The 26,521-nt window shown below is 32.8% G+C and overlaps 2 protein-coding genes across 4 annotated transcripts; both read right to left on the minus strand.

Annotated features, from left to right (window-relative positions):
* Positions 1-1,175: 1,175 nt before the first annotated feature.
* LOC145328902 (exosome complex component MTR3-like) lies at positions 1,176-9,500 on the minus strand. The gene is made up of 11 exons (XM_080172845.1): positions 9,437-9,500; positions 8,722-8,796; positions 8,185-8,284; positions 7,654-7,714; positions 7,213-7,274; positions 5,322-5,379; positions 4,470-4,565; positions 3,640-3,700; positions 3,212-3,326; positions 2,299-2,373; positions 1,176-1,459 (listed from the first exon to the last, which is right to left on the minus strand). Exons 1-11 carry the CDS (start codon positions 9,457-9,459, stop codon positions 1,379-1,381), a joined length of 807 nt encoding a protein of 268 aa, XP_080028971.1. The 5' UTR covers positions 9,460-9,500; the 3' UTR covers positions 1,176-1,378.
* On the minus strand, positions 9,467-26,521 carry LOC145328901 (protein regulator of cytokinesis 1-like). 3 transcript variants are annotated; one of them, XM_080172842.1, is made up of 22 exons: positions 26,197-26,521; positions 24,532-24,653; positions 23,580-23,678; positions 23,147-23,231; positions 22,664-22,722; positions 22,056-22,125; positions 21,453-21,559; positions 21,034-21,114; positions 20,316-20,452; positions 19,459-19,606; positions 17,575-17,692; positions 17,056-17,123; positions 16,623-16,729; positions 15,820-15,941; positions 14,874-14,978; positions 14,013-14,057; positions 12,710-12,792; positions 12,468-12,537; positions 12,132-12,238; positions 11,659-11,782; positions 11,123-11,214; positions 9,467-10,794 (listed from the first exon to the last, which is right to left on the minus strand). In XM_080172842.1, exons 1-22 carry the CDS (start codon positions 26,227-26,229, stop codon positions 10,734-10,736), a joined length of 2,043 nt encoding a protein of 680 aa, XP_080028968.1. In that variant the 5' UTR covers positions 26,230-26,521; the 3' UTR covers positions 9,467-10,733. The 3 variants fall into 3 exon arrangements, with proteins under 3 accessions (XP_080028968.1, XP_080028969.1, XP_080028970.1); XM_080172843.1 differs by having other exon boundaries at positions 12,710-12,789; positions 26,197-26,489; XM_080172844.1 differs by lacking the exon at positions 14,013-14,057 and having other exon boundaries at positions 26,197-26,489.

Consider the following 26,521-nt stretch of genomic DNA (forward strand, 5'->3'; position numbering starts at 1 on the left):
TGCACGCAATTATATCTTTCTATCACATATTTTTCATCATTTTAAATAAAATAAATATATATCTATCTATTTCGTATTCTATTTTGTTCCTCCATGCCCTTGCCCCCCTCCCCTCTTTAAACTCCATGTGTATACTTCGTAGACTAAATATTTCATAGATTTTTGTTTACATTTATTTGATACATCCATTTCAAGGCTAAAAATCATGATACATTTCAATGGATACAAAACAGTTCTATTCATATCCTATTGTTTAAAGTAATAAGGTTTTTTTTTTGTCTGAAGCTTAAGATTTCAAAAACGATTATACTGATGAGGTCTCCATTTTTCAGGGCAGCTTTACATTTAGTTCCTGGGATGGTTTTAGGCTATTTTATTCTAGGCTAGAAACAACCCTTTATCATATTTTATCTATATCTACTACTACGCCCCAAGCATCTTCAATAGGGTAAAATGGGGGCAAAAACATGGCCTAAAACCATCATAGGGCTTTAAATCTAAACTACAATAGCCTAAAACCATCCCGGACCTATGTGAAGCTTCTTAAACGAAAGAACTCGAACAGTTCTGTATCGTTCGAAATCTTACGCTAATAAAAAAAATCATGCCTCATTAAATAATAATAAAGTAGTGAAATAAACATAAAGTCCTCTTAATATATTTCCGCTCTTTATAATTTAGTCTATGACGCCCCCAACTACCTATCTATCTATCCTACTATAAAGTGTCCGTTTAAGTAATCTACAAGTACATATTTACAAAATCGCGCCAAAAGAAAAATATATCATAGATGGGAAATAATATTGAATTAAAAAAAAAAATTATTTGGTTGTACTTCAGCTAAAATTGTAACAACTTTACTTTCTACCCAAGAAACGAAGAGTTAATAACCTATGGAAAAGAAATTCTTAAGAAAATTTCAAATTAATGCAAAGCTTCAATCGCACCATATATATACTTGGTTATATATGATGATACACAAAATAACCCTATAATAGATTAAAATTAGTGGTTAAAACGTTTGAACACTCAACTTAATGAATCAACAAATTAAAATTCACTGAAGTCCCCAAAGTTGTTAAAATAACAAATGGGTTGACAGGTAAGTGGGTGTATCAACCCCCTGACAATTGTTTTAAATAATCTGAAAAATAAAATAATTTTTTAAAAAAACATTGAAAAGAAATAATGATTATTTCCTATTGGTAATGCAAATTGTAAAAAAAACATACATTAAATCAAAAAATGTATCACAGTAGTAAGAGATAAATCAAATTATTAATGTACAACATCTTAGATGCCAATAAAAGAAAATTATATCTTTCAACATTATTAATTTGGCTTCCATTGCCCTATCGCTGACAGGTTCATCTTGTTATTATTGTTGGTTCATTTTACTTAATTTCTTCTGTAGACTGTTTATTTGACATTCTTGTACTGCTGGCAACATTTCTTCACACTAAAATAATAAGGTGCTATCACACTAAGTGTCTTGTTGAGCACTGAATCCCCTTCCCCTATCCCTTCCCAATTCTTGAAGTGCTTTTAAAATAAGAAGGAGGGGGGGGGGTAGCTTTTCATTAGTTTATTACTTTTTGTAAGATAGCCCAGCATGGTTTGAGCCCCCCGCACGGGTTAGCATGGGAAATTAAACTACCCCCAAAATAAAAAAAACCTAATAATCTGTAAAAACTTTCTCAATCTATAGTAAACAAAAATTTAAAATCCCCCAAAAAATTATTTTGGGGCCTAATCGTATTTTTAGCTCTGCAGAATGATTCTACAGGTGTCCGAGTAAATTTTGGAAATGCCTTTCAAAAAAGGTTAAAAACAGCTGAAAAACAAAAACAAACAGCCAAACATTTAGGAGACCATTGCTTTAAAGGTCCTTTGGGTCAACCAATTGTCACGAATTATTTTAAAAGGAGTTGAATTGGTAGAAAACGTATTTGTATTCTACTATTGCAGGTTTACTGGCCCAAGTCCCTCCTCCAATTCCTCCAATGAAGAGTTCATCTTATTTTATTAAATGTATGTGTTATCATTTATCATAACTGTGTTATTATGATCTCAATAAAATAAGATCACACTGATTATGTTTATCATTGCAGAATCTTGTGAGGTTTTAAATATGTTTTTATAACTGATTTCAGTATATCAATAATGCCTAGAAAATGACAGGGTTGTGCTGCGCAGATGTTCTGTGTCTATAAAGGTGCGCTAATTACCAAATACCGGCTTATCCTTATTTTAACAAAACGTATAATAGAATAATAATCTGAAGTTTTTTATCTGTACCTTTTTAACTGCTAAATTTAGGGCATCATCCATGGCCTCTGGTTTCAATACTCCTTGGCTAAACAGACAAACAACCTAAATGGACATATTAAGCAGCTGGAACCCTTTATTTTCAATTCAATACACTGCAATATATTCAATAACTTTATTTTTATCATCATATAATTTGAAGTAGTAAGGCTTTTTGTCTGAAGCTAAGATTTTGAAGACTTATGAACCAGCTCATACCAATAACGAAATTAATTCGGAAAAAAATCTCGAAACCTATACGTGTTTTTCAGCTGTCGTTGGGGGGCAACACATCGTAAAATTGACGACCTCTCCATTTGCCCCCCAATTATCATTTTATATTTATTTCGCTTGTTGGTTATACCTTATTCCTGCTTATGAATCGATTGAGTTCTCCAATTTAGTGAACCTTTACCCAGTGTGGTTTTAGGCTATTTTACAAGATTTAATTCTTGCGATGGCTTTTATATCTTCGAATACAGAAATCTTAGATGCTAGGGGCGCAGCTACTAGCAGATTGATATTATGTTAGATATTCTTGAAACCATAAATTATAACACAGAGAAAGAAAGGTTTAGTTGTACAATTAAAAATTTTAGTGCGATCCCCCCCCCCCTTTTTTTTAGTGTTTAGCTGCATAATTGCCCTTCTTATTCTGGAAGGGGTTTGGGAAGTAGACTATAAATTACAAAGGCACTGATGATTTAAAAACCACGTTATCTTATTCGTTCGATCATAACAAAACTTGTTGCGTTCAAACATTTCAACCAATAATATAAATCTCCAGAAGGGGTAAGTTGTTTAGCATCATTGGTAATGTATTTCAATTAATCAACTATTGTCTAAATGCCTTAATATCTCAAACCTTGGTTAAAGTTCTTTGTCTAAGATATATAAAACCAACCTGTTCGGATGTATTAAGATAGCCAACAGTTAAATTACCAAATCCCTGACCCGCATCTGAACACGATACCTCCTCTTCCAAACAAGGATCCACTAGCAGTCTGTCTTTGTGAATGCTAAAAATATTTAACGGTAATAAATCGGAACGATAAACGTGTAGGTAAGCATAGATGCTGCACACACAACCTAGGCAACTACCTGGTTCCAGTGGTGGGAACCTTTTTCGTCTTCTAGAAAATTGCTTCTTACTCTAATGTATCGACTTGGCTGTGTTAATATGTATTTGATAACTAATAACTGATATTCTAAGACCCAATTGAAAGTCGGCACATTGTCCCCACCCCGAAGGGTAGGGTTAACGAAAAACATTCAAAATCAAATATAATATTAATTATCAAAAGCATTTATTTTCTCAAGTTCAATTTTTACCTAATTCCACAGCCAATGAGATTATCATACATGTCAATTTGAGCATCTACCAGGGCAATACCTAAACGATACAAATATTTTACAATCTTAGAGGGATAAGACAATGGACGATAAATTGATGTACATCCATGGCATAATGATTTATTATTACCAAAACTACTGCTTTAGAAGCAGTGGCGTGCACAAAGTTTTGCCTTTGTTACATTAGGGGGGTATATCCATCCCATTGACTTTGCCAGGAGGGTGAATACACTACCCTTCTATATGCCTCTGTTTAGAAGATAAAATTGTTGGTTGAAAAGTTTGGATACAGAAGGCTTGTTCTAACCTATCAAGTTTTGATAAAAATACCCTAAGTTTTTCGTCCAACGAATGAGAGAACGAGCTTATAAACTTTAGGTTACCCAGGGAGGGAGGAAACATCGGGCTTTTTATTACACTAGTCACTAAAGTTTTATAACAATTTTAAGGACTTTCATTTTATTCTGATAGGGTTGTTTATTAAGTTTACTGTCCAAACCTTTCAACCACTAATTGTAATCTACAGAAGGAGTCGTTTTGTGTATCATCATTGGGAATGAACTTCAATTTATTGGACATTTTATTGTCTTAACCCTTTATTATACCAATTTTTGTTGTTTGTCTGTATTGTCATCATACTGCCTCTTTCTGTACTGTTTTTACAAGTTTTCTTTTTCATCTATCTATCTTTAACTCTAGCTGTAATCATTTAACAATGTGACAACTTATTATGTCTGTCTGTCGGAATTTCTTTCCTGGTCAGTCTAGTTTATTTATGATTTCATATTATTTTATCTATCTATCCATACCTGTAGCAGTGATAGAAGCAGCTAGAACCCCTCCACCATCCTCCAGAACAGTGACAAACACATCTATTCTGGACTTATGATACAGATTCATTCGCACTAGCGTTCAAAAACAAGTTTTGTTAAGAAGGGGAGATTTTCTAATGCAACCGTCTCGTAATCAATGTATAAATGGCACTTAGAATTCGAATTTCGATCTGAGATTTTGAATGAGTAATCCTTGGTGGGTCTATTTTCTCTAAATCGAACAAAAAGTTGGAAAAGTAACGGCTAACGGCTGGCGGCTCAGCCGTTTAGCCATTTTTCAGCCTACCAAGGATTACTCATACAAAATTTCATATCGAAGTTTGAATTCTAAGTGCCATTTATACATTGATTACGAAACGGTTGCATTAACTCCCTTTCCCCCTTAATGTCACTACGTTTTAAACCACTATTCAACGATATCAAGGCTATAATTTTGTTTCTAATACATTGATGATTTGATTTTTCATTTTCGTGACGCTTAAACATTGTTTTAACGTCAAAACACAAAGAGATAACTCCTTCCCTTCAACTTCTAATGAATATTCTAGAAATAGTATCACTACTTCAAGTACCAAAACTCTTAAAATGAACAAGGAAATATAATTCTTTATCAAGAATCTTAATATTTAGGAGTGATATTTTACAACCACCAGGTTTAATTTAATTAGTCTCCAACCCTCTATTCTATTTCTTTCTGCAATTTAAGAAATAAAATAGGTTAAAATATCTCTACCTTGAATACCTCCCCCACCCCCCTCGAGGAGGAAATTGAGTAAAATGTATTTGTACATCCCTGGCTGTAACTTATAAAATTAAAACTTATTTTGCCTGTAGATTCAAGACATTCTTTGAGTAGTAAGCTCATTTCTATCTCTTCTGCATCTCTCTAAATAATTTTTTGTAAAGAATTATGCAAGTCAGGTCTTATTCATAAATATAAACAAGGTTAATTAGGTTACGCAGCAATAAAAACAAGGATGACAACATCCATAAAAGCGAAGCACTGAAACGGTAGGACAAACGGACATTAACACTTGTATAGTGTCTGAACTGAATAATCAGAATATAAAAGTATAAGAGTTAAAGCATAATTGTAAGTAAATTTGTTGAAAAACTGCTTGATACAGGATAATGTTTATGGACATACTTACATTTTTAGGACTTGATTATATAGTTGCTTCGCTTATACTACTGTTCTTTGTTGTCCCAGGAATCAATATATTAAAAATCAGATCAAACGGATAATTAGATCACATACAAAGGGGGGGGGGGCGAAAGTGACACTTTTTGAAACCAAAACTAAGAGTCAACAAAGGAACTGAACTAAAAAAAAGGGTTACAGGTATGAGATTTTGCATGGCAGTTGCTTTATAGGGGTACAATATGGAACTGTGAAGAAACGGCGGCGCAACCGCCGAAAACCGCCGTTTCCCGCCGTAATTTTTGTTGCCTTTTCTCGGCGGTTTTCGGCGGTTGCGCCGCCGTTTTTTCACAGTTCCATATTGTACCCCTATAAAGCAACTGCCATGCAAAATGTCAGACCTGTAACACTTTTTTTAGTTGAGTTCCTTTGACTTTTAGTTTTGGTTTCAAAAAGTGTCACTTTCGCCCCCCCCCCCTTTGTTGTTAAAAAAGTAGAAAAATCAACATGTTTAAAATGGACGTACGGACATTCTGGTAATGATTATAGAGTTGCTACGCTTTTTAAATCGTACCTAACTACTACAGGAATCATCATGCAAAGTTTGAAATCGATAGGACAATTCTAACATGCCTAAATTAACCAATAAAAGCTATCTATCTCGGACGTACGGACGGACCTACCCTAATTATAGAAAAGCTTCGCTTTTAAAAAGCAAACAAAACAAAAATAGGTATAAGTAAAAAAAAAACTTAAAACACAAGAAAATCACGAAAACATTAAAAAAAAATAGGTCTTTTTGTCTATTAGGTAATGATAATTTAGTTGAATGTAACCTTTTAGCTAAGCTAAGCTACTCTATAATTCACTTTGCCTGTCCGTAATGCTATGGAAAAAATGTGATTTTCTCGACCTTTTTTTGAAGACAGACAGCTGAAATCTTCAGTGATGATTTCATTTACGTATGCGCATCTATTCTATAAATTGTTTTGTCTGTCGGTCTGTCGATCATGCTTCAAATGACACAAACCTTGCTTTTATAAGGTTTCGTTATTTTCTTTTAATTTTTGCATATTATCTAGGAATGGCAATCCGTCAAATTTTTGGACCGGATTCAGATTCTTACTAGGATCCGTCCAATAAATTGCGGATTCCGGATTCTAGCAATATTTTAAAAGGCTTTTTAAAATAATTGAAGTGCTACATATGTCCTAAAAATTTATGTTCTTGGTGTTCTCTATAATTCACTTCCGAGAATCGAACCAGATTTTAAAAGATATTATATATAATGATGATAATCCTTGCCTACAAAAAGGGGGAGTTGAAAGAAAAAAACTGAAGACGCTAATTTTAGCCTACCAATTAAGAATCCAAATCCACTGTTAAAAAAAGGATACCGGATTCGGATTCCAAAATTGGCCAAAATTGACCGGATTCGGATTGCTAAACCTAATATTATCTAGGTATTATTTTTATTCTACACTATGAGTTGTATCCGTTTGTCAATTCCATGATTTTATAGCCTCGCTACTTGTGGATGTTGTCATCCTTGATTATGTTGTATAAATCTATAAAAACCTGATGTCCACGTCTAGTAGCACAAGCAAAAGGAGCGTACTTCATTTCACATGACAGAATACCTTTAAAAAAGAATTATAGCCATTAAGTTCTGAAAAAAAAATTCATTCAGCAATAATAAATGGAAAGGAAGAATGTTTGTTTAACTGTATTTGAATTTCTGCTTTAAATTCTTAAGGGCTTGATAAATTCTTTTCATTTTTTGCACTATCCTATACCTCCTAATGTCTTAAAAAAGCTGTCGATGGTCATATTCAAACCTATCTCCAACCCCCCCATCCCCCCCCCCCCCCATCGTTTTAACTTTATTCCGGGCCACTAAGAGTGCCGGACTCCTACAATAAGCATTAAAAAAAAGATTCTTTTAAAAAGATCGTCTATGGTTCATGTCCGATATAAGCGAAAATACCCCCCCAAAAAAACATGAAAATGTTTAGGTACCTTTCATTGAAAAATCTGATCTTTTAGGAATTTCTCTTGGCCCATAGACAGCAACTTCCACCTTAAAATATGTAATCATATTAAGTCTGTAGGAATTTGTTGCCATCTATAAACGAAATTACAACCTTGCTTCAAACTTTTAAGAAGTCAAAAACCAGACCCTATTATTAACTTAAATTACAAGAACTTTTTTTAACAGACATCGTAAGTAACAGACATAGTTAAAGAGTAGCTAATATATAATATATTTAATTTAGCGGATACGCCCCTAAGGGCCTGGCCTCTAGAGCCATTTTTAATTATGATTAACCCTCCCCAAAAGTAGTTCTTCAAAAGACAGAAGGATACAGAAAATCAGCCTAAATCCATCTCACGGCTTAAATCTAAATATAATACAGCCTAAAACTATACCGGAATAAATGTAAATCTTAAATAAAATCATGAACTAAATTGGCACAGTAATTAACGAGATCTTAACGAACAAGCATAAAAAGGATCATTAATTTATGTAATAGAGAATAAAAAGTGTACCTTAGTATCACCAACTTCAATATAAGAGGAACCTTTGGCATGAGAAATAACACCAGTCTTAAGAAATACTCTTCTCAAATCACTGTCTTTTCTATCTGTTCTGTACATAAAAATAAAATAGATGTATGTACCTACACTATAGAGAAAATATTACATAAAATCAATACCATTTTAAGAAATGCAGTGATGTAGAGGATTTGAATAATCTGATAGGCAGCGGCTGCAGTTTGTTAAAAAAAAAGAGAACTAAAAAAGGGTTGAAATTGTTTGCTCTTGCTGGAATCGGGATGTGCACTTAATGAAAAATCCACCTGTTTGATTCCAAATTGCTGCAAATGATCTAACAGTTACCGCGGATACGGCTTGCTTTAATAAGCACGGCAGGCACTTTTAGATGATGAATAATCAAATTAGTAATAAAACGTTTATCTTAAACAGTTACATTTATTACCTATTTAATATGTACTTTATCAATATACATGATTGTAAAAACAAAAACATCAAGAATCAAAATAATCTAGTTCCAAATAAAAATACCTCTTAATAGGTTCTTTGTTTGTCTCTTTCTTTTGGAAAATTTTGTAATCCATGGAGTCCTCCGGACCAGTATTTCTAAATACAATCTTTAGTAGCAAAGCTAATCTACAATTAGAAATGTTTGTCCGTCAGAAACGGATTGTAGTAAACGCGATTTTCTCGGCTCCTATGTAAGAAAATACGACTGAAACTTCTTGTTAACATCACAATTATTTTGGGGCTGTATTGACGATAAAATATCAAAGGCGGTCAGACTGCTTATAAGCAGCTTTTATATTTTTCATATATTTCACTAAATCTTTAATTTTTTTTATCCCATTTGCAAAACGATATCAGCTATCTGTTGCAGGGATGTACTGAATTTTAGTTTCCTAAAGTGTACTTAGCATCCGCGTCCTATCTCAATATTTGCTACTAGCTAAAAAAGCTTCAAACTTCCCCAAAAAAATCAGAATTTGAAAAATTAAAATTTTGAATGTATAATGTATAAATTGTTTATACATTATATCGCTTTTCCTTTTGACCGGAGAAGCTGAAAATAGCGTTTGCAATAATTGGGTTATCTGATGTACACATTTGGAAATTATTGAAGAAATAGGTAATCAATTTTCAGATCATCGTTGCAGGGTAACCAATGCAGAATATACAAGCCTGTAGAAAGCTTTGCTTAAAAATATTTTAATGCATCCAATTTAAAATGCCTTTATGCCCCTACCTGTAAAGATCGACTCCCGGCATTTTTAGCTCTGAAACAGAATTTACAAATTATTTTGATTAAATATTAAGATTTTGTATAAGTATTAGCTGAAGTAATATTAATAAGCAAAAAGAGATCAAAAATAATTCTATAGTTATATATATATTATATTAGGCACTAAGTTAATTATTAGATACATCAAAGTTTAATTATAATTATATTTACTGATATTATTTAACAAAAATCAATTAATTTAACCCATTAAACTAAATCAAATTTAAAAACAAAGGTATAAAACCAGTCAAAATAGTTTAACAAGACATTAAAATATTTTTCACGGGGTACAAAAAAATATATTGTTTACATTAGTTTTATTACAATAGGATTGTTATTTTTGTAAGCGTATTTTGTATTTAATAGAAGCGCATTTTTATAGGTACTTAGTTTTCTACGATTGGTAATTTAACAAAAGTAAAGATATTTATTTATCATAGAAGTTAGGTATATAACAAGATTAGTTTTTATGAAAACTGATGCCTTTACTTTATCAAATGAAAAAAGATTATAAACAATGTAAAATGTGGTTATGGACGGAAAACGGACGGACAGACAAACCTTTTGGAGACCATCGTTTTGGAGATCCCAACGGACATAAACAAATTTTTTTTAGAATTGGTGGAAGAAATGAAAACTATATGCCTTTCTTCAAGTGTACAGAATAAATATTTTCCTTATATACGAACTAAATAACTAGGCACTAAGACATATAATAACTAAAAAGAATGTATTTGTAATTAGAAAATAAATTTACGATATAAAAGTTGTAAAAAGTTACTTTGCACGGCCATTCCTTAGTTTTGTGTAAATCGGCGAAGAAAACGCGGCGGGAAATGGATTTTTTTCAAATGAGGGCAACTATCAATTAACCCTAGAAATGGAGCAATTTTTTTGGCCAATTTCCTTTGCATATGCTTAACCCCAGCTGTAACCAACAAATGAATTAATTCAAAAATTTTTACCGGATTCGTTATTTTGGGGGTCAAAGACGACCTTTTTATATGCTCTTTAAATATTACGTATTTTAGATATAATTCGCTTGTTGGCTATACATTTCCTAACCTTTCAAATGAGAAACAATACATTCCTTGACTAAATAAATAGGTATAATAAAAACAGAAAACATTAAGAATCAAATGTCAAACTGGAAAATAAAATACATCTAAAATAATATATTCATATATTACAAACACAAAAATTTTACGAAAAAAATCCACCAATCAGAAAAAGTGAAATATTCACGTTCCAACGGCGTTTCTCATATGAGGCTTGGCAGATTTCTTCTCGAAGCACTCTGAGGTCTCAATGTAGACAATCCCCTAAAAATGAAAAATCATCATTCTCATTTTGAATATCACCGCCATCCCCTCAGGGGTTAACAAAACTGGTTTTATTTTTTTCATTCTAATATCCGCAGAAAGCTGTCTATAATACGATGCAAAAAATTCATTTCCAATGATATATACTTATTTTCGTTTCGAATTGATTGGGCAATAGTCCACGAACATGAAAAAAATCCTAGGAATAATCCCTTTACTGTTGCCCCAAAATTCAGCTTCTAGGGGCCGACAAACAAGATTTAATCCTACTACTTCTTATTCTTTTTGTCCGCAAACAACTGTCTCATAATAAATTATTAGTTAATACCTGGTTGTTCTAGGAGTAGTTGAGGGTGTCTTGAACATGGAACTCTTGGTGGGAGTCATGTAGCTTGGTGTCATGGCCCGACTCTGGGCATCCTAAATAGAAATAGTTATTTTATAACTTGGATCTTACATCAATTTTTCATGTTTTCTAATAAAGTGAAAAACGCAGCGGGATAAAATAACCATTCTCTTCTTCTTTCCCCTCCCCAACTACTAAATGAACGAACTGACCGATTAATGAGTTCCATGTTTATTAGCGAGCTAAATAGACGACAATTTTCCCCCTGCCATAATATCACCGTATAATCTACATCCATTTTAATAGATATGAATATTGGGAGACTAGACAATTGCTCAATTGTGTTCCAAGCCCTTAAAACAGGTTTTAAATGCTAAAATTAGACATGGGAGTTGCTTTAAAGAGGTAAATGTGAAACAAAAAGAATCGTAACTGCCGCTGCCATCGAAAACCGCTATCTTCCACCGATTTTTGTGAACTATTTATCGCAAAATTCGGCAATTTTGAATCAAATTTACCTTATAGGTAGAAGACTGTTTAGAAGTTGAGTTGAGAATATCCCTGACGTTGAAATCAATGGTGTTCTGAAGATGGTCGCTGCTTGGCATCACGATGGAGTTGTCCAGCTGGGACAGAATACCCCTGGAAATAATAATCTTATTATTTGTTAGCCAAGGTATTGTTGTTCTTAAGCACATTTTACAAACTTTGGCCTTAAAAATATCCGCTGTTATTTGATATAAACAAGATTTTTTTATATTCTTGTGTAGAAATGTATAGAGAACAAGTTCATATGCACCTTTTAATAATTCATAAAAAACAAAAGCTACATCCCTAAAAAATACTTTTTAAGGGTCTTGTCGAATAAAATATTTTCCTCTTAGTTTTATATCAATGTAATTGTGTGGCTTTTCTTGTGCTATGAGTATAGAAAGGCCCTTTTCTTTATTTCTAGATACGCCCTTTAGCGCTATCCAAAACTAAATATTACCTAGTAATCTTAGATTTATTGAGGGCAGCTTCTGCTTTGTTGGTCTTTTTATCCTTTCTGATACCATAGCTGTCTCGCTTCTTCTGTCTCAAAGGATTAGTTTGAGCCTAAAAAATAATGTATTTTATTTGGAAGGGAGGGGACATTGAACTGTTTATTCCACTAGTCCCCAAGGTTTTATAATGCAGATTTCTTATACGGCGGCTTGACAAAAACTTTAGGGACTTTTATTGAATTTTTTTTGTTGGTTCATAAAGTTGATTGTCCAAACGTTTCCACCAATAATATAAATCTAAAGAAGGGGTAATTGACTCTTTAATAAAATAAAGTATCTACCTTTGAGCTATTAGCAGAGCCCGCAGCTGCAGCTTTGGCTGATCTAGTCTTGGCCGATCCTCTAGGTGACCTTAAAAACGGCAAATCAAACTCAGAAATTTAATATGATGGATAGTAATTTTTCTTTAGAATGTTAACACTTTGATATTTATAACTTTTATAATTTAGTATCAATTTAAAAAGGGAGGATACAAAGCGTCACGAGCGTGGGAAAAAAACTCAACACCGTGAGAAATTGTTACCTGAGAGTGGCAAGGCCTGTGTTGATACGAGACAAAATCCGCGAAGTACCAGGTGTCATCATGCGGGAGCTTCCAGGCGTCTTCTAAAACATAAGTGCATATAAACTTCTTAAAGGATTTTTCAATTATTTAACTCCCCCAATTTCTTTATTTTTGCCTTATTTAGTATCTCCTTCGCCTAAAATCAACGGTTTTAAAGTTGCTTTTGGCCGAAAAATTGAAAATATTAAAGACATACCTATAACATATTAATATGCAAAATTTAATAAAAAAAATTAGACAGATACTTCAGATAATGACAGGAAATTATTTTTTAATACTATTAGATTAGCAACGAAAAAGGGATAGTTGCATGAAGTGCATTTCAGAAAAAAAATTATTTCAAGCAAAAGTTACAAGTATACTATCAAATAACTAACAATTAGACATCACTAAATTGGTAGTTATGATGTTTTTTTCTGTGAAAATAAGCCAGCTGTATAAATTGCATATATCACAAGAATACGATTTTCAAGTCTTGGTACTTTTTAAACTACATGGTAGAAATTGAAATATATGCTCTGTAAATGTAGTTTAAACCATTGAACAAGAAAAAATATGCAGTTCACTAAATTCAAGTTTAAATGCATTTCGTGCAACTACCACTTTTGAATTCGAAACGCGTCTGACAGAATTTTTGTAGACCATTATTTTAGAGGACCCAGGGGTCATACACAGATTGAGAAAACATTGTAATTTCTTTTTAAATTGTGAAAAATGTAATAAATAATGCATTTTTCCAAAGTATTAAGGATTTATGAAATAAACAACATAATTATCCTCCAGTGACATATTCACAAATCCCTGTAAAACCAAAATTCCAACTAACTACCCTAACAAGCATGCAATCAGCTTCGAAACAGATTGATATCCGCTGGATTAGAACCAGTTCTCAGCCATACTGAAAAATCATGTATCATAACGCATTTTAGACAATTTTCGAATAGTAAAATGAAAAATCAAAATAATATTAATACAAAGGGGGGGGGGGGGGGGGGCGAAAGTGACACTTTTTGAAACCAAAACTAAAAGTCAAAGGAACTCAACTATTTTGTAAGCCTGGGCCTTCAACCTCTTGGGACCAATAAAACAGGAATTAATCTAATGATTTATCGTTTTACTATCCGCGGAAAATACGATGCGATAAATAACTATTAAAGCATAACTACATGCTATGGCAATATCATTTATATGTAGTATTAGTAAGTTTATAAATAGTTTACTTGAAATAAAAATGTACAAGGAAAAAATGTGTAAAAATTACCTTATTGCGAAGTGGCAATGTATTTGTCTTGCTACTATTAGTGCTCTAAAAACAATATTTATACGTTTACAATGAAGAAGGACAAAGGAATATTTTTTAACCCATATCAGATACCTAGAAAAAGGTGTGTTAGTTTTTACATGCGTGCTGTTTTAATAAATAATCTAAAATAAATACCTTTGTTAATATTTGTATTTTTTTAAAATTACTTTTTTAACTCAGATTTATTTTTGAATTGAGGGATGGGGTGGGTGGGTGTTGTACAAAATTTAAATGGCTGGGTCTGGGGGATAGTTAAAGTTTGTGGCGGGATAATATAGCTAAAATTTTGAATGGTAAATTTCATTATTAAATCACCCATGCATCCCTCCCTTCCCCTCCACCCATGAACATTTTTGAATACAATGGCATACACGTGATTTTGATGGATAGGAGGGGGGCTGACTAATATTTTCATTGGTAAAAAATAAAAATACACCCCTGCCTTCCTATTAATGGGACAATTTCTATATTATGTAATAAATAAAATGAAAGCAAAGTAACACATGAAATAAAAGATGCAAAATGTTAGTAAGCAAAAACCAAGAGTGCAAAGTATTAATAAACATAAGTTACAGATAATCCCATTTATATAAAGTTAATTTTTAAAAGGCATTTACACGAATTAGTTAATCATTTTAATAAGTGTACCAAAGGATATTATTAGACTCAAAATGATAATAATATCAAAGAATATTTTTGTTAGCTTCGAAACTATTCGTTAAAAATGCCTTTAAATATACATAAACGGACAAAAAATAAATTTTATTTCTAAATCCCATTGAATTAATTTGATTATTTGCAGTATAGCAATTTTCTTACCTTAATACTGCTGGTCTTGTTAGACATAATGGATTGTTTTAATTTGGCGGGCGTTACCGGCCTTGCCCCGAATCTTGACTCTTGGGCCAAATTCTTCTTTTTAGCCTAAATAAAACATGATTTTAGTCTAAGTTGATTCTTCTTTAGCACAATGTATCAAATCTAAATTGATGTAAAGTACATCTAAAGGGGGGGGGCGAAAGTGACACTTTTTGAAACCAAAACTAAAAGTCAACAAAGGAACTCAACTAAAAAAAGAGTTACAGGTCTGAGATTTTGCATGGCAGTTGCTTTATAGGGGTACAATATGGAACTGTGAAAAAACGGCGGCGCAACCGCCGAAAACCGCCGTTTCCCCCTGAAATTTTTTTTGCCTTTTTTCGGCGGTTTTCGGCGGTTGCGCCGCCGTTTCTTCACAGTTCCATATTGTACCCCTTTAAAGCAACTGCCATGCAAAATGTCAGACCTGTAACTCCTTTTTTAGTTGAGTTCCTTTGACTTTTAGTTTTGGTTTCAAAAAGTGTCACTTTCGCCCCCCCCCTTTAAAATTAACATTATCTATTATAAATACTAATATAAATTGGTTTTTCATCCAACGAATGAGATAGTTTCTTTATAAAACTTATTAGGTACCATTATAATTTACAAAGTACAAAGGAGAAAAACAGAGAAGGATAATATAAATAATAGAAACTCACAAAACCTTAACTCATCAATAAATCAAATGTCATTTGTAGCATGGCTGGCAGACCAACGGAACATGTGAGTTGTATTCTGAATTGTCTTGGTTAAGAGGTATCTTAAATCTTTACGAAAATAATAAGCAGTCTACTTTAAATAGCAGCAAGAAAATAAAAAAATTTTCAATAGCGTTACGGACGTACTGACAGACAAATGAAATATGCTAGTGTAGCTGCGCTTCCACAATGTGAGAGGTATTACATACCTGTTCTTTAGCCATCTTTTCAAATTCCAACTGTTGGGCATATTTTTCTTTCTCACTCTCAATGTATCCAACAAAGTCTCTACCGCCAACAAGGAAAGCTGTGCCGGTCTCGGCCTCCCAGTCTAATAAAATAATAATCTAGATACATACTTTCTAATTAAGCGAATCGGAGGAACAATCCGGTCATATTATTGGTTAAAAAGTGTACAGATTTTGAATTTCATGGGATAGAGTTAGCTTTAGGGAAATGCATCATATGATCGGAAGATTTCTTCAATAATATTGGAATAAATCGTATATCTATAATACAAAGTAGAACGATGTCTGTCTGACTGTCTGTGTGTTTGTCTGTTTGTTTGTAGCGAAGGATCTCGCTAACCGCTGAACCGATCGGGTTCTCCTTTACAGGGTAGCTTCTCATACGTCCCGGGAAGGTTTATATCTATTTTCTTGGGGGGTGGGACACCCCAACCCCCCCCCCAAAAGTGAAAAATACACCCCCCCCCAAAAAAAAAATTTTTTCTCTTTTTAAAACTAAAATTAAAATAGTGGGGTCGACTAACACCCCCCCCCCCCCAAAAAAAAAATTTCCCCCCCCCCAAAAAATTTTTTATTTTATTTTTTATTTTAAATCTAAAATACGAAAAATTGGTTTGATCAAACCTCTTGGGGCACAGCCCCTAGAGGCTAGGGGCGAAGCCGCTAGTAACATAATAAACAAATATGTGTTTCTGATAGAATTACCTTTACTAAAAAATATCTTTTTTCACATATTTTTTGTTGTTTTGCCTATTTGATCTTACCTCTGATAAGGATGTGAAGCTCCTCTTCAACTTTGGGTAGCTGTTTGTTCACAAACTTCCTTTCCTTTTCTTCTAACAGGAGGGCATTACCTCGCGCATTTATCAATCTTAACAATAAAAATATTATTACTTGGATCTCTTACATCAGATTTTCACGTTATCTCATAAAAAGTTACTTGCAGCGGGCTAAAATAACGATTCCCCCTTCCACCCCTTTTATCCCATCCACTTCCCTCCTAAAGGATGAACGAAGTGACCCATAAACGAGTTCCATGTTAGCAAGCTAAATTGAATACAATATTTCCCATATATATCATAGTATAATTATACACATATGGCACGAATATCATTTGTATAATATAATAAGGAAAATAAAGTGAAGTTTAACGCTCGATATATAATTTTAGGGAAAGCGCCAGATTTTTTAGCATACCTGGAAGGGTCTTTGGCTCTGCGTTCTAAGTCTTTATATTTGTCCCAGACATCTTGCCATTTAGATACCTAAAATATACAGATTAAAATTAAATTTAGATTGAATCATTTCAGTAGCTGAGAGAATTTGGTCAATTTCTGTTCTTTTTAGCTACCTAGTGAAAAAAGCAAAGAAATAATATTTTCATGGGTTTGATGTAATTTGTGTGTGCATATTTTGAAACTAGAATTTGCTAGTTATTTATCGAATCGTACCATAGACAGCAGTCCACGGATAGGAAAATAAAAAAATGAAAGGATAGTTTTAGGTTTTGTTAGCCCCAAGGGACCGAGGTCTCGTGCTAACAAAACTCAAGTGTTAATATCATGAAATTTTATCCTATTATTCGTGGAAAATTGTCTATAAGAATCATATTTTTTATAACTGATTATAATAGGTTTTAAAGCCATACTGGATAAATAATTGAAATTTAAAATTAATAATACAGCTTTGCTACTTGAGAATTACTCTAATACTCACCCTGACGAATAAATCCTTGTGAAATTCATAATGTTCCTTCAGCTTGCTAGCCTCAGCCTCATGGGCCTCAAGCAACTCTTCTGTGAATTCACAGCTGTGCAGAGGCATAAAGTTGTTCCTGAAACAACAATTTCTACATCGATATCAGTTGATAGCGATGCTACCCTAGAATTTACTTCGTCTGTCCATCCGTCCGTCGTTAATGCTGTGGGGTAGGTAAATATGATTTTCTTGGCTGCTATTAGATTAAGACTACTGGAACATCCAGTATCAGGAATATTATACAGGAAAGGTACAAATTATCTTCTTGAACTAGGTACTATCTCACAATGTATACAATAATATCTTTTATGTCTTCCAAACTGTTTTATTTTTTGTTATTCCTTAATATCTATAATAAAAAGTCGTTTGATGTCTGTCCGTCCGTCTGTCTGTCCCTCAAGATCTCGGTAACCACTGAACCGATTAGATTCTACTCTTCAGAGAATATACGGGTCCTAAGGTGGTTTTAAGCTATTTTCTTAATTTTTTTATGTAGTGGTTACAGATGGTTCTGGTGCACCAGAGGTACATATTTTTTAATAGCGAAGCTACTCTATAATTCACAATGTCCGTCCGTCCGTCCGTCTGTCCGTAATTAATGAATTGGGGGAAACGTGATTTTCTCGGCTCATATAAAAGATAGAAAGCTGAAATTTTTTGACAACATTCCCATTATTAAGGAGCACAATTAACTCTTAAACATCAATAGCGGTCGGACTGCTTTTTTAGCAGGTTTTAGGCTATTTTTATATTTTCCAAATTTTACCCATATCTTTAGTGTTTATGGTCCGATTTTCAAAATTTTTTCAGTTAAAGTTATCAAAATTTAATTTCCCGTCATTTTAAGAAAACAACGATGACGGTCAGACTGCCTTTTTGCAGGTTTTTGGCTATTTTTATATTTTTCACATTTTCCCCCATATCTTTGGTGTTTATGGCCCGATTTTCAAAATTTTTGAGTTAAAGATATCAAAATTAAATTTCCTGTCGTTTGAAGAAAACAACAATGATGGTCAGGCTGCCTTTTTGCAGGTTTTTGGCTATTTTTATATTTTTCAGATTTTCCCCCATATCTTTGGTGTTTATGGTCCAATTTTCAAAAGTTTTCAGTTAAAGATATCAAAATTAAATTTCCTGTCGTTTGAAGAAAACAACAATGATGGTCAGACTGCCTTTTTGCAGGATTTTGGCTATTTTTATATTTTTCAGATTTTCCCCCATATCTTTGGTGTTTATGGTCCAATTTTCAAAAAGTTTTCAGTTAAAGATATCAAAATTAAATTTCCTGTCGTTTGAAGAAAACAACAATGATGGTCAGACTGCCTTTTTGCAGGTTTTTGGCTATTTTTATATTTTTCAGATTTTCGCCCATATCTTTGGTGGTGTTTATGGTCCAATTTTCAAAAAGTTTTCAGTTAAAGATATTAAAATCAAATTTCTGGCGTTTTAAGAAAAGAAACAATGGCAGCCAAAATGCCTTTCAGCAGGTTTTTTTGGCTATTTTTATATGTTTGACATATTTCCCCATATCTTTTTTAAATTCTAAAACTTTTTTGCATTAACAGTTTCAAAATATTTTTCCCATTGATATGTGCATCTAGTATGTAATTTACTTTAACCGTCTTAATCATACAAAATAAAACAAGGTTTCGTGTTTATTTTCTCCAATAAATCTATTCTTGACTTTAATAAATACACTTTAAATCTACTTATACGTATTCCTATCCACAATTTTTTGTGCTTCGCTACTTATGGATGTTGTCATCCTTGTTTATAATTACCTCTTGGGGCAAAGCCGCTAGTCTATTATAAAATATTAGGTAAGTTTATATTTTTACTAACCTTTGTTCTTCTGAATAATAGCATTTGTCCCACAAGTCATCCAATTCTTTCCTGATGTTGTAAGTGAATTTTTCAATGTTGGCTCTCCTCAATTCTTCAAGACGGTGGATTTCTTCCTTCAGTGATTTGATTACAGATGCAGTGTGTCCTACAAAAAGAGTGATACATACCTATTAGCCCTAATAGATAGGGTGAGAAAAGAGAGGGGGGGGGGGTGGAGAGCAAAAACACCCGCCAATCTATTTTCTGTCTTATTTTAATGTTTACAGAGCAGAGTTTTTGAATTTCTGGGGTAATTTAACACAAGTCAAAGTGAGAATGAGAAATTGATAATTTTCAATTTCTTTATCCTGGCACAAGATGCCTGCCAGCAAACCTTCGTCCAGATACAGAACAAAAATTGGGGAAATAGGATGCAAGGATGGCATTTTTAACAACCAGTAAAATTAATGGATGTATAAATGTCAGTGTTGACAAATTAGTTACAGGGGTGTATATTCTACATGGGATCCCCTGCTCAGGGGGGGGGAAAAAAAATAAAAAATAAGTGGTTGGAGGGAAAAAAAATTAAAAAATTAAGAAAACTGAAAACATTTTTTCCATTTCCCCCCCCTCCTTGGTGAAAAAAACTTTTAAAAATGTGTGGTAGGAGGGATAAAATAAATAAAATATAGAGTTCTTTAAATATTTTTCCATTTTCCCCCTACTTGGTGAGAAAAAAATTAGGGGGGGAAGAAAAATAAAAAAATTTGTAGCAGGGGAAAAAAAAATAAATCTTGTGCAGAATATACACCCCTGATTAGTTAACTTCAATGACTTTTTAAAAATTCCCTGTTTATTCTAAATGTGATGATTACCTCTATTTTCGGCCAAGAAGTTAAACTTCTGATTGTTGTCAAGTTGTAGTCTTTCATAAAGGTTGTCAATTTTGTCCACACATTCCATAACTATACGTTGGTTTTCCTGCAGCTGGGTCTCTAGGCCGTTGCGCACACTAAATAATAATCAATATAAAGACAAACCTCATTGTTTTCATACATGCTTGCGATGCGAGTCACTGTTATGCTACAATTTTCATTGATATAGAATTGCACCTACCTATTGTCTTTTTTTACGCGAAACAATGGACAATGTTACAAAACTTTACCATCTGGGAGGGGGGGAAAAGTTATAAAAACATTTTTTTTTCATTTTTTTTATCCCCTCCTTGTGGAGAAAACGTGGAAAAATACGTTGGTAGGGTAAAAAATATAAATAAAATAAAGAGTAGGTACTGACGACATTTTTCCACCTCCTTGTGGGAAAAAAACTAGGGGTGGGGGAATGATTTTTTTTGCAGCAGGGAAAAATAAATCTTGTGCAAAATATACAGCCCTGTTTAAAAGTTAGTTATGGAAAAAACTTGAATAGGATTCCTATTACTGGGAAGCTTTATCAAGAGTTTCAATTATTAGGATGTTCTTAAGGTGACTGAACTGGATTACGTCATCGTTTCTAACCCCCCCCCCCCCCCCATTCCCCCACAATTCAAATACCTGCATGGATATATTTTTTCTTATTAACCTTTTTAATTACCTTTGTACTTGTTCGATGTTCTTGGTACTGTAAATAAATCTGTCCAGGTCTTCACAAACAACACTCATTTCAATGTCAGACCTGCAAAATAAATATTGGAGTAGGACACCTGTCATTTGTTTAGGTATCTTAATATGTAAAATTCTTTATCCTGGAATAATTGTATGTTTGTGTTTTGACAACCAATTAACAAATGCACTAACAGACCAAAGAAATTGTTGTGATGTTGTTTGATTATTAATAAGACACATATTTCAATAATCATGAGAGTTTAATTTTGATGATTCTAGATGGTATAAAATAAAATTATTACAATTAAATGTTTCTAAACTGCAGATGTCATAATAAAGGAAAAAAAATTGTACCATCAATTTAATATGAAATGTATCTAGCAGAACTATCCTTTCAAAAAATCTTACACAGGTTCCACTTGAAGTTCTTCATAGAGTAAAACCATATCGTCCCTCAGTTTTTCAACCCTTTGTTTTCGTGATGTTAATTCAGTTTCCATTTTCTTGATGTGGTCCTGCATAGAAAATTTGTAAATATATCATGACTGACATGATTATAAAAAGAACATTGGATAAAAACAACTAGGGTTGGCAATCCGACCAATTTTTGGGTTGGATTCAGATTCATACAAAAATCAACCCAAAAAATCCATCCATGGATTGCGGATTATAGCAATATTTTTAAAGGTCTTTTTTATAAATAAGAAAAATTCTAGCCCCTAGTACAAAGGCCATTTTTTCACACTTACTTAACCTAACCTTACCTAACCTAAAAGCTACTGTAAAAGTAAAATAAATAAAAACTTTGGATGCTACCAACCAATACCATTTTACTTGTAGTTAAGAAACAATAAAATACTTTTATGAATTTGTCTGCCACAATTTAAATAAAATAAATTTTTAAGTGCTTTAACAGTCATAAAAATTAAACATACGAATCCGTAATTTTAATTGCAACTTATGAAACTAGACTTTTAATTAAAAATTGCCATGAATTTTATTTTACAATACCTTAAGTTCATTCATTTGTTTAGCAGTTGGCACAGTCCTTGTAGAGATATAGAATGGGTCCATTGAAAGTCTGAAATAATAAAATATTAGTTGATAAAGTCCAAGTCACATTCAGAATGGGTCAATAAAGATATAGACTGTCAAATCGTTAAATTAGGTATAAACAACAAAAGACGAAAGAGATTAAAATAATGAAATGTAGCACTTTAATAAAGATGAATCCTAGCTATACAGAGTAGCTACTTTAATCCTTATAAAAAGTAGCAGGATCTGTGTGTGTGTGCGTACCAAAAGATCTTGCTAACAACTGAACCGATATGGATCTCCTTTACAGTTTAAGTTCAAATAGGTCCTGGGAAGGTTTAACATTTTGGGGGAGGGTACAACAGCCCATCCATGAGAAATAATCCATGGAAAAATTGTTAACCAACTACCTCCAAAAAATATTCTTTCTTCAAAGGGAGGGGGGCCGTCTTCCCACACTTTAAGTGCCTCTAGAGGCCTAAAGGGGCGTAGCCACTAATAGTTATATATATTACACCAAATACAAGTATAGGATAATCTTCAAAATATCATTAAACATTTGATAAAAATGAATAGGTATATACCTAGCGCAAAGTTCCTCATCTGTTTTCTTCAGCTGTTTCACTTCAACTAACATTTCTTCCTAAAAATTAAAAATATTTCAGGGGTGTATATTCAGCATAAGAATACCCCCCCCCCCCCCTTAGATAGAAAATTATATTTCCCACCCTTCTAATGGATTTTTGTGTCTGTAGATTAAAAGATAAGTAGCTTAATGTTAATCTTTCCATTATTTCTCTACATCTTTGGTGTTTAAGGTCCAATTTTCAGGATCATTGTATCAGCTGATTTTATTACTCTTAATTTTTCGGGTTGTTTTAATCTGTGTAAAAATATTTTTCATTCTCACCCCCCCTTTAGCCGGGGATCCCTTGCAGAAGGCAGCACTATATTCAAACCCAATTGGTTTTATTTCAAAACCCGGACGGTTAAATTTTTTGGGGGGGTAATTTTTTTAACGATATTCCTTATAATAAAGTAACAGGATATCTGTTTATAATCTTTACCTTTAGCGCCTGTAAACGTTTGACTTCGTGTCTGACTGCCTGTTCTATTCTTAGTAACACTAGATCAGGGTCTGGCTCTTGAAAACTAAAAAAAAATTCACATTCATTAGAACGTCTTTTCAGTTGACTATGAAAGGTAGATAAAGAATATATTAGGTACGTAGTTTTTTTACATTAATATTACAAAAAGAAAAATCGAAATTAAACGATTCAAAATTGGTGGGAGATAATTGTTTTCGGCGGCAGCGGTAGTTACGCCACTGTTTCTTCGGTTATATATTGGTCCCCTTTAGAGCAACTACCTTGCCAAATTTTAGCGTTTTCTATTTCAGATTTAAAGTTTTAGAAATTAGAATACAAAAGAGTTTAACGAAAAAATAGCAGAAATGTCGCTCTCATTTAAGGAGAAATGGCCAAGGGTCTAAAAAACTACCTGACTCCTAATTCTTGACTGAGTTTGCTTGCCAACAAAGTGTTCTCTTCAAGGCTGTCAAGAACCTTCTTCTTGTGACCTTTCACTGCATCGTGTAATCTAAAATCAAAAGATTTCAATATATCCTCCTATAATAATATTTTTTATATAATATATTTTTTATATAATATTTTTTTTATATAATATTTTTTATATAATATGTATTAATTTGTAAAACTGCATATGATAAATATGACCTATTTTTGTCTATTTAAAGATTCCCTTTAAACACCTCCCCCTTTTTATATAAAGATGCTAATTCCCCCCCCCCCCCCAACCCCAAACGGATATAGGCAGTAAAAAAACCCCGCAGGGGGCACAATTTTTCTAACACTTCTTTCTCATTTAGTCCTTAAAAAAGATTCAAAATGCATGGACATATATCTTTTTAACTCTTCTTTAATACATCTTAATTGGAACTGATGATCTATTTTTATAGAGAAACATATGTATTCCGCAAATAAATAGTTAAAAAATTAAATGTGTTTATACATATAATAATATAATATGAAGTAGTAAGGATTTTTTGTCTGAGGCTTAAGATTTCAACAATTACAGAACCGATTGGGTTCTCTATTTCAGGTAAGCTTCATATAGCTCCTGTGATGGTTTTAGCCTATTTAATTTTCAGATTTAAGTATTGGGATGGTTTTGAGCTATCTTTCTAATACCTTTCTGGCCCTTTGAAACCAGATCACCTAAAATCTTGAGCCGTAGCACCTTGATATATCAATACCTAGTGTTAAAAGCCAGCGATTATAACTTGGTCCCTTAAATCCCCGAGAATTGACATATAAAGGCAAATAAACCACGGTTCTATGCTATAAAAATTATAGTGTAGGTATTTCTATATTTAATGTTACTTTACTTGTGTTTCTTACTATACAGATTTTCTTCAATTTTAAACACTTACTCTTGAAATGTCTTTCCAAATTGTGTGATAATAGATTCTCTGTAGTCAGCAAGAGTGTCAGGTTCGACACCTAGCTCCTCCCATATTGCCACCATAGGCTCCAGGTGGACTTCAAGCACATTCTGAAATAATTTTGGGACTATTAATATTATTAGGGTTGGCAATCCGAATCCGTAATTAGCCCAATTTTGGAATCCGAATCCGGAATCCGTTTTCTAATAGCGAATTCGGATTCTTAATTGTTAGGCTAAAATTCTTTTTTTTCTTCTTTCAACTCCCCCTTTTTGAAGGCAAAGATTATCATCATTCTATATATATAATATCTTTAAAATCTGGTTCGATTCTCGGAAGTGAATTATAGAGAACTCCAAGAACATTGATTTTTAGGACATATATTATGTAGCACTTAATTTTTTTTATTTTTTTTATATTTTTTTTTAAAAAGCCGTTTAAAATATTGCTAGAAAAATATTAATATTTAAATTACTGTAAAGTATTTTTTGATTCATAACCTCTGGTTTATGGAATGACTCATAATCTTAGATAACCATTAGTAAAAGTATATTTATGATGTGATTTATAATATCTGTAAATGGATTTGTAATATATTTATCATAACTAAACCGATTTAAAAATAAATCTTGAAAATAACTCGTAATTATGGGATTATATTAGGGTTGGCAATCCGAATACGGAATCCATTTTTTATAGAGGATTCGGAATTTTAATTGTAAGGCTAAAATTAGCGTCTTGAGTTTTTTCTTTCACCCCCCCCCCCCCCCCTCCCATCTTTGAAGGCAAAGATCACCACCCCCTAACTGAAATTAAAAATATTTTTTTTTCTTTTTCTTATAAATCTAACATAAGAAATTAAGTTATCGAATTCAACTCCTCCCCCTCAAGTGCCCCTAGGGGCCTCTAGGGGGCGTAGCCACTATTTTAAATTGAAGTATGTATTGAAAAGATAATTATTTTTTACAATATAGACTATATAGAAGATATTGTTTTGGCATATTTAAGGGACTTGATTATAGAGATACTTGTTTAAAATAAACGTACGGACTCTGGGATAACAAGTACAGAATTTATTAGGGATGGGAATCCGTCGAATTTTTGGGCCGGATTCGGATTCCGGATTCTGAAGGAATCCGTCAAAAAAAGTGACGGATTCTTGCGGATTCCGGATTCTTATTTTTGGCGGATTCCGGATTCGGATTCCGGATTCTAGCAGTATTTTAAAAGGCCGTCCGTCACTGAGGGATAGCTTTTTTCATTAATTTAACACTATGTTACTTGGTGGAAGCCTTGATTTGTTTAAAGTGTTAAAGTGTTAAACATTTACATCACATTAGTAATTATTAAAATTTGTTATGTACAAAAAAATTTAAGAGGGAGTTGTAAGAAAAAACTCAAGACGGTAATTTTAGCCTACCAATTTAGAATCCGGAATCCGCTATAAAAAACGGATTCCGGATCCGGATTCCAAAATAGGCCGAAAATTGGGCGGATTCCGGATTCGGATTCCGGATCCGGATTCCCATCACTAGAATTTATACACCTGACTAGATCGCAACAGGAGTCGTTACATACAAAGTTTTGAATATCAATAGGGCAACAAAATAAAAAAGCTTATAGTCCTTCAAAATTAAATAAAAAAAAACTTACCGGCCGCTCTGTGGAAAACTGGATATTCTCCATAATGGGGATAATTAAAATTTTCACTGTTTTGTCACAAAATCATGTATCGTATTCTGAAAAAAAAAACTGTTTTTTACTTTTTTCACCTTAACTGTCAATATATATATAGTTATAATTCACAATTAAGCTGCATTAAAACAAAATTTAACGCTATACTCATAATTTATAATATAAAATATATCAAATTAATTAAAATGACACAAAATCACTATAATAAAATGCTATAAAATCCTAACGGCCACCACAGGAAACCGCGACGCGCCCAAAGTTTTGATTTGAGCGCACTTACCAC

Source organism: Acartia tonsa, chromosome 9, assembly GCF_053477335.1.
Source record: "Acartia tonsa isolate MP-2025a chromosome 9, ASM5347733v1, whole genome shotgun sequence".
NCBI classification, from domain to species: Eukaryota; Metazoa; Arthropoda; class Copepoda; order Calanoida; family Acartiidae; genus Acartia; species Acartia tonsa.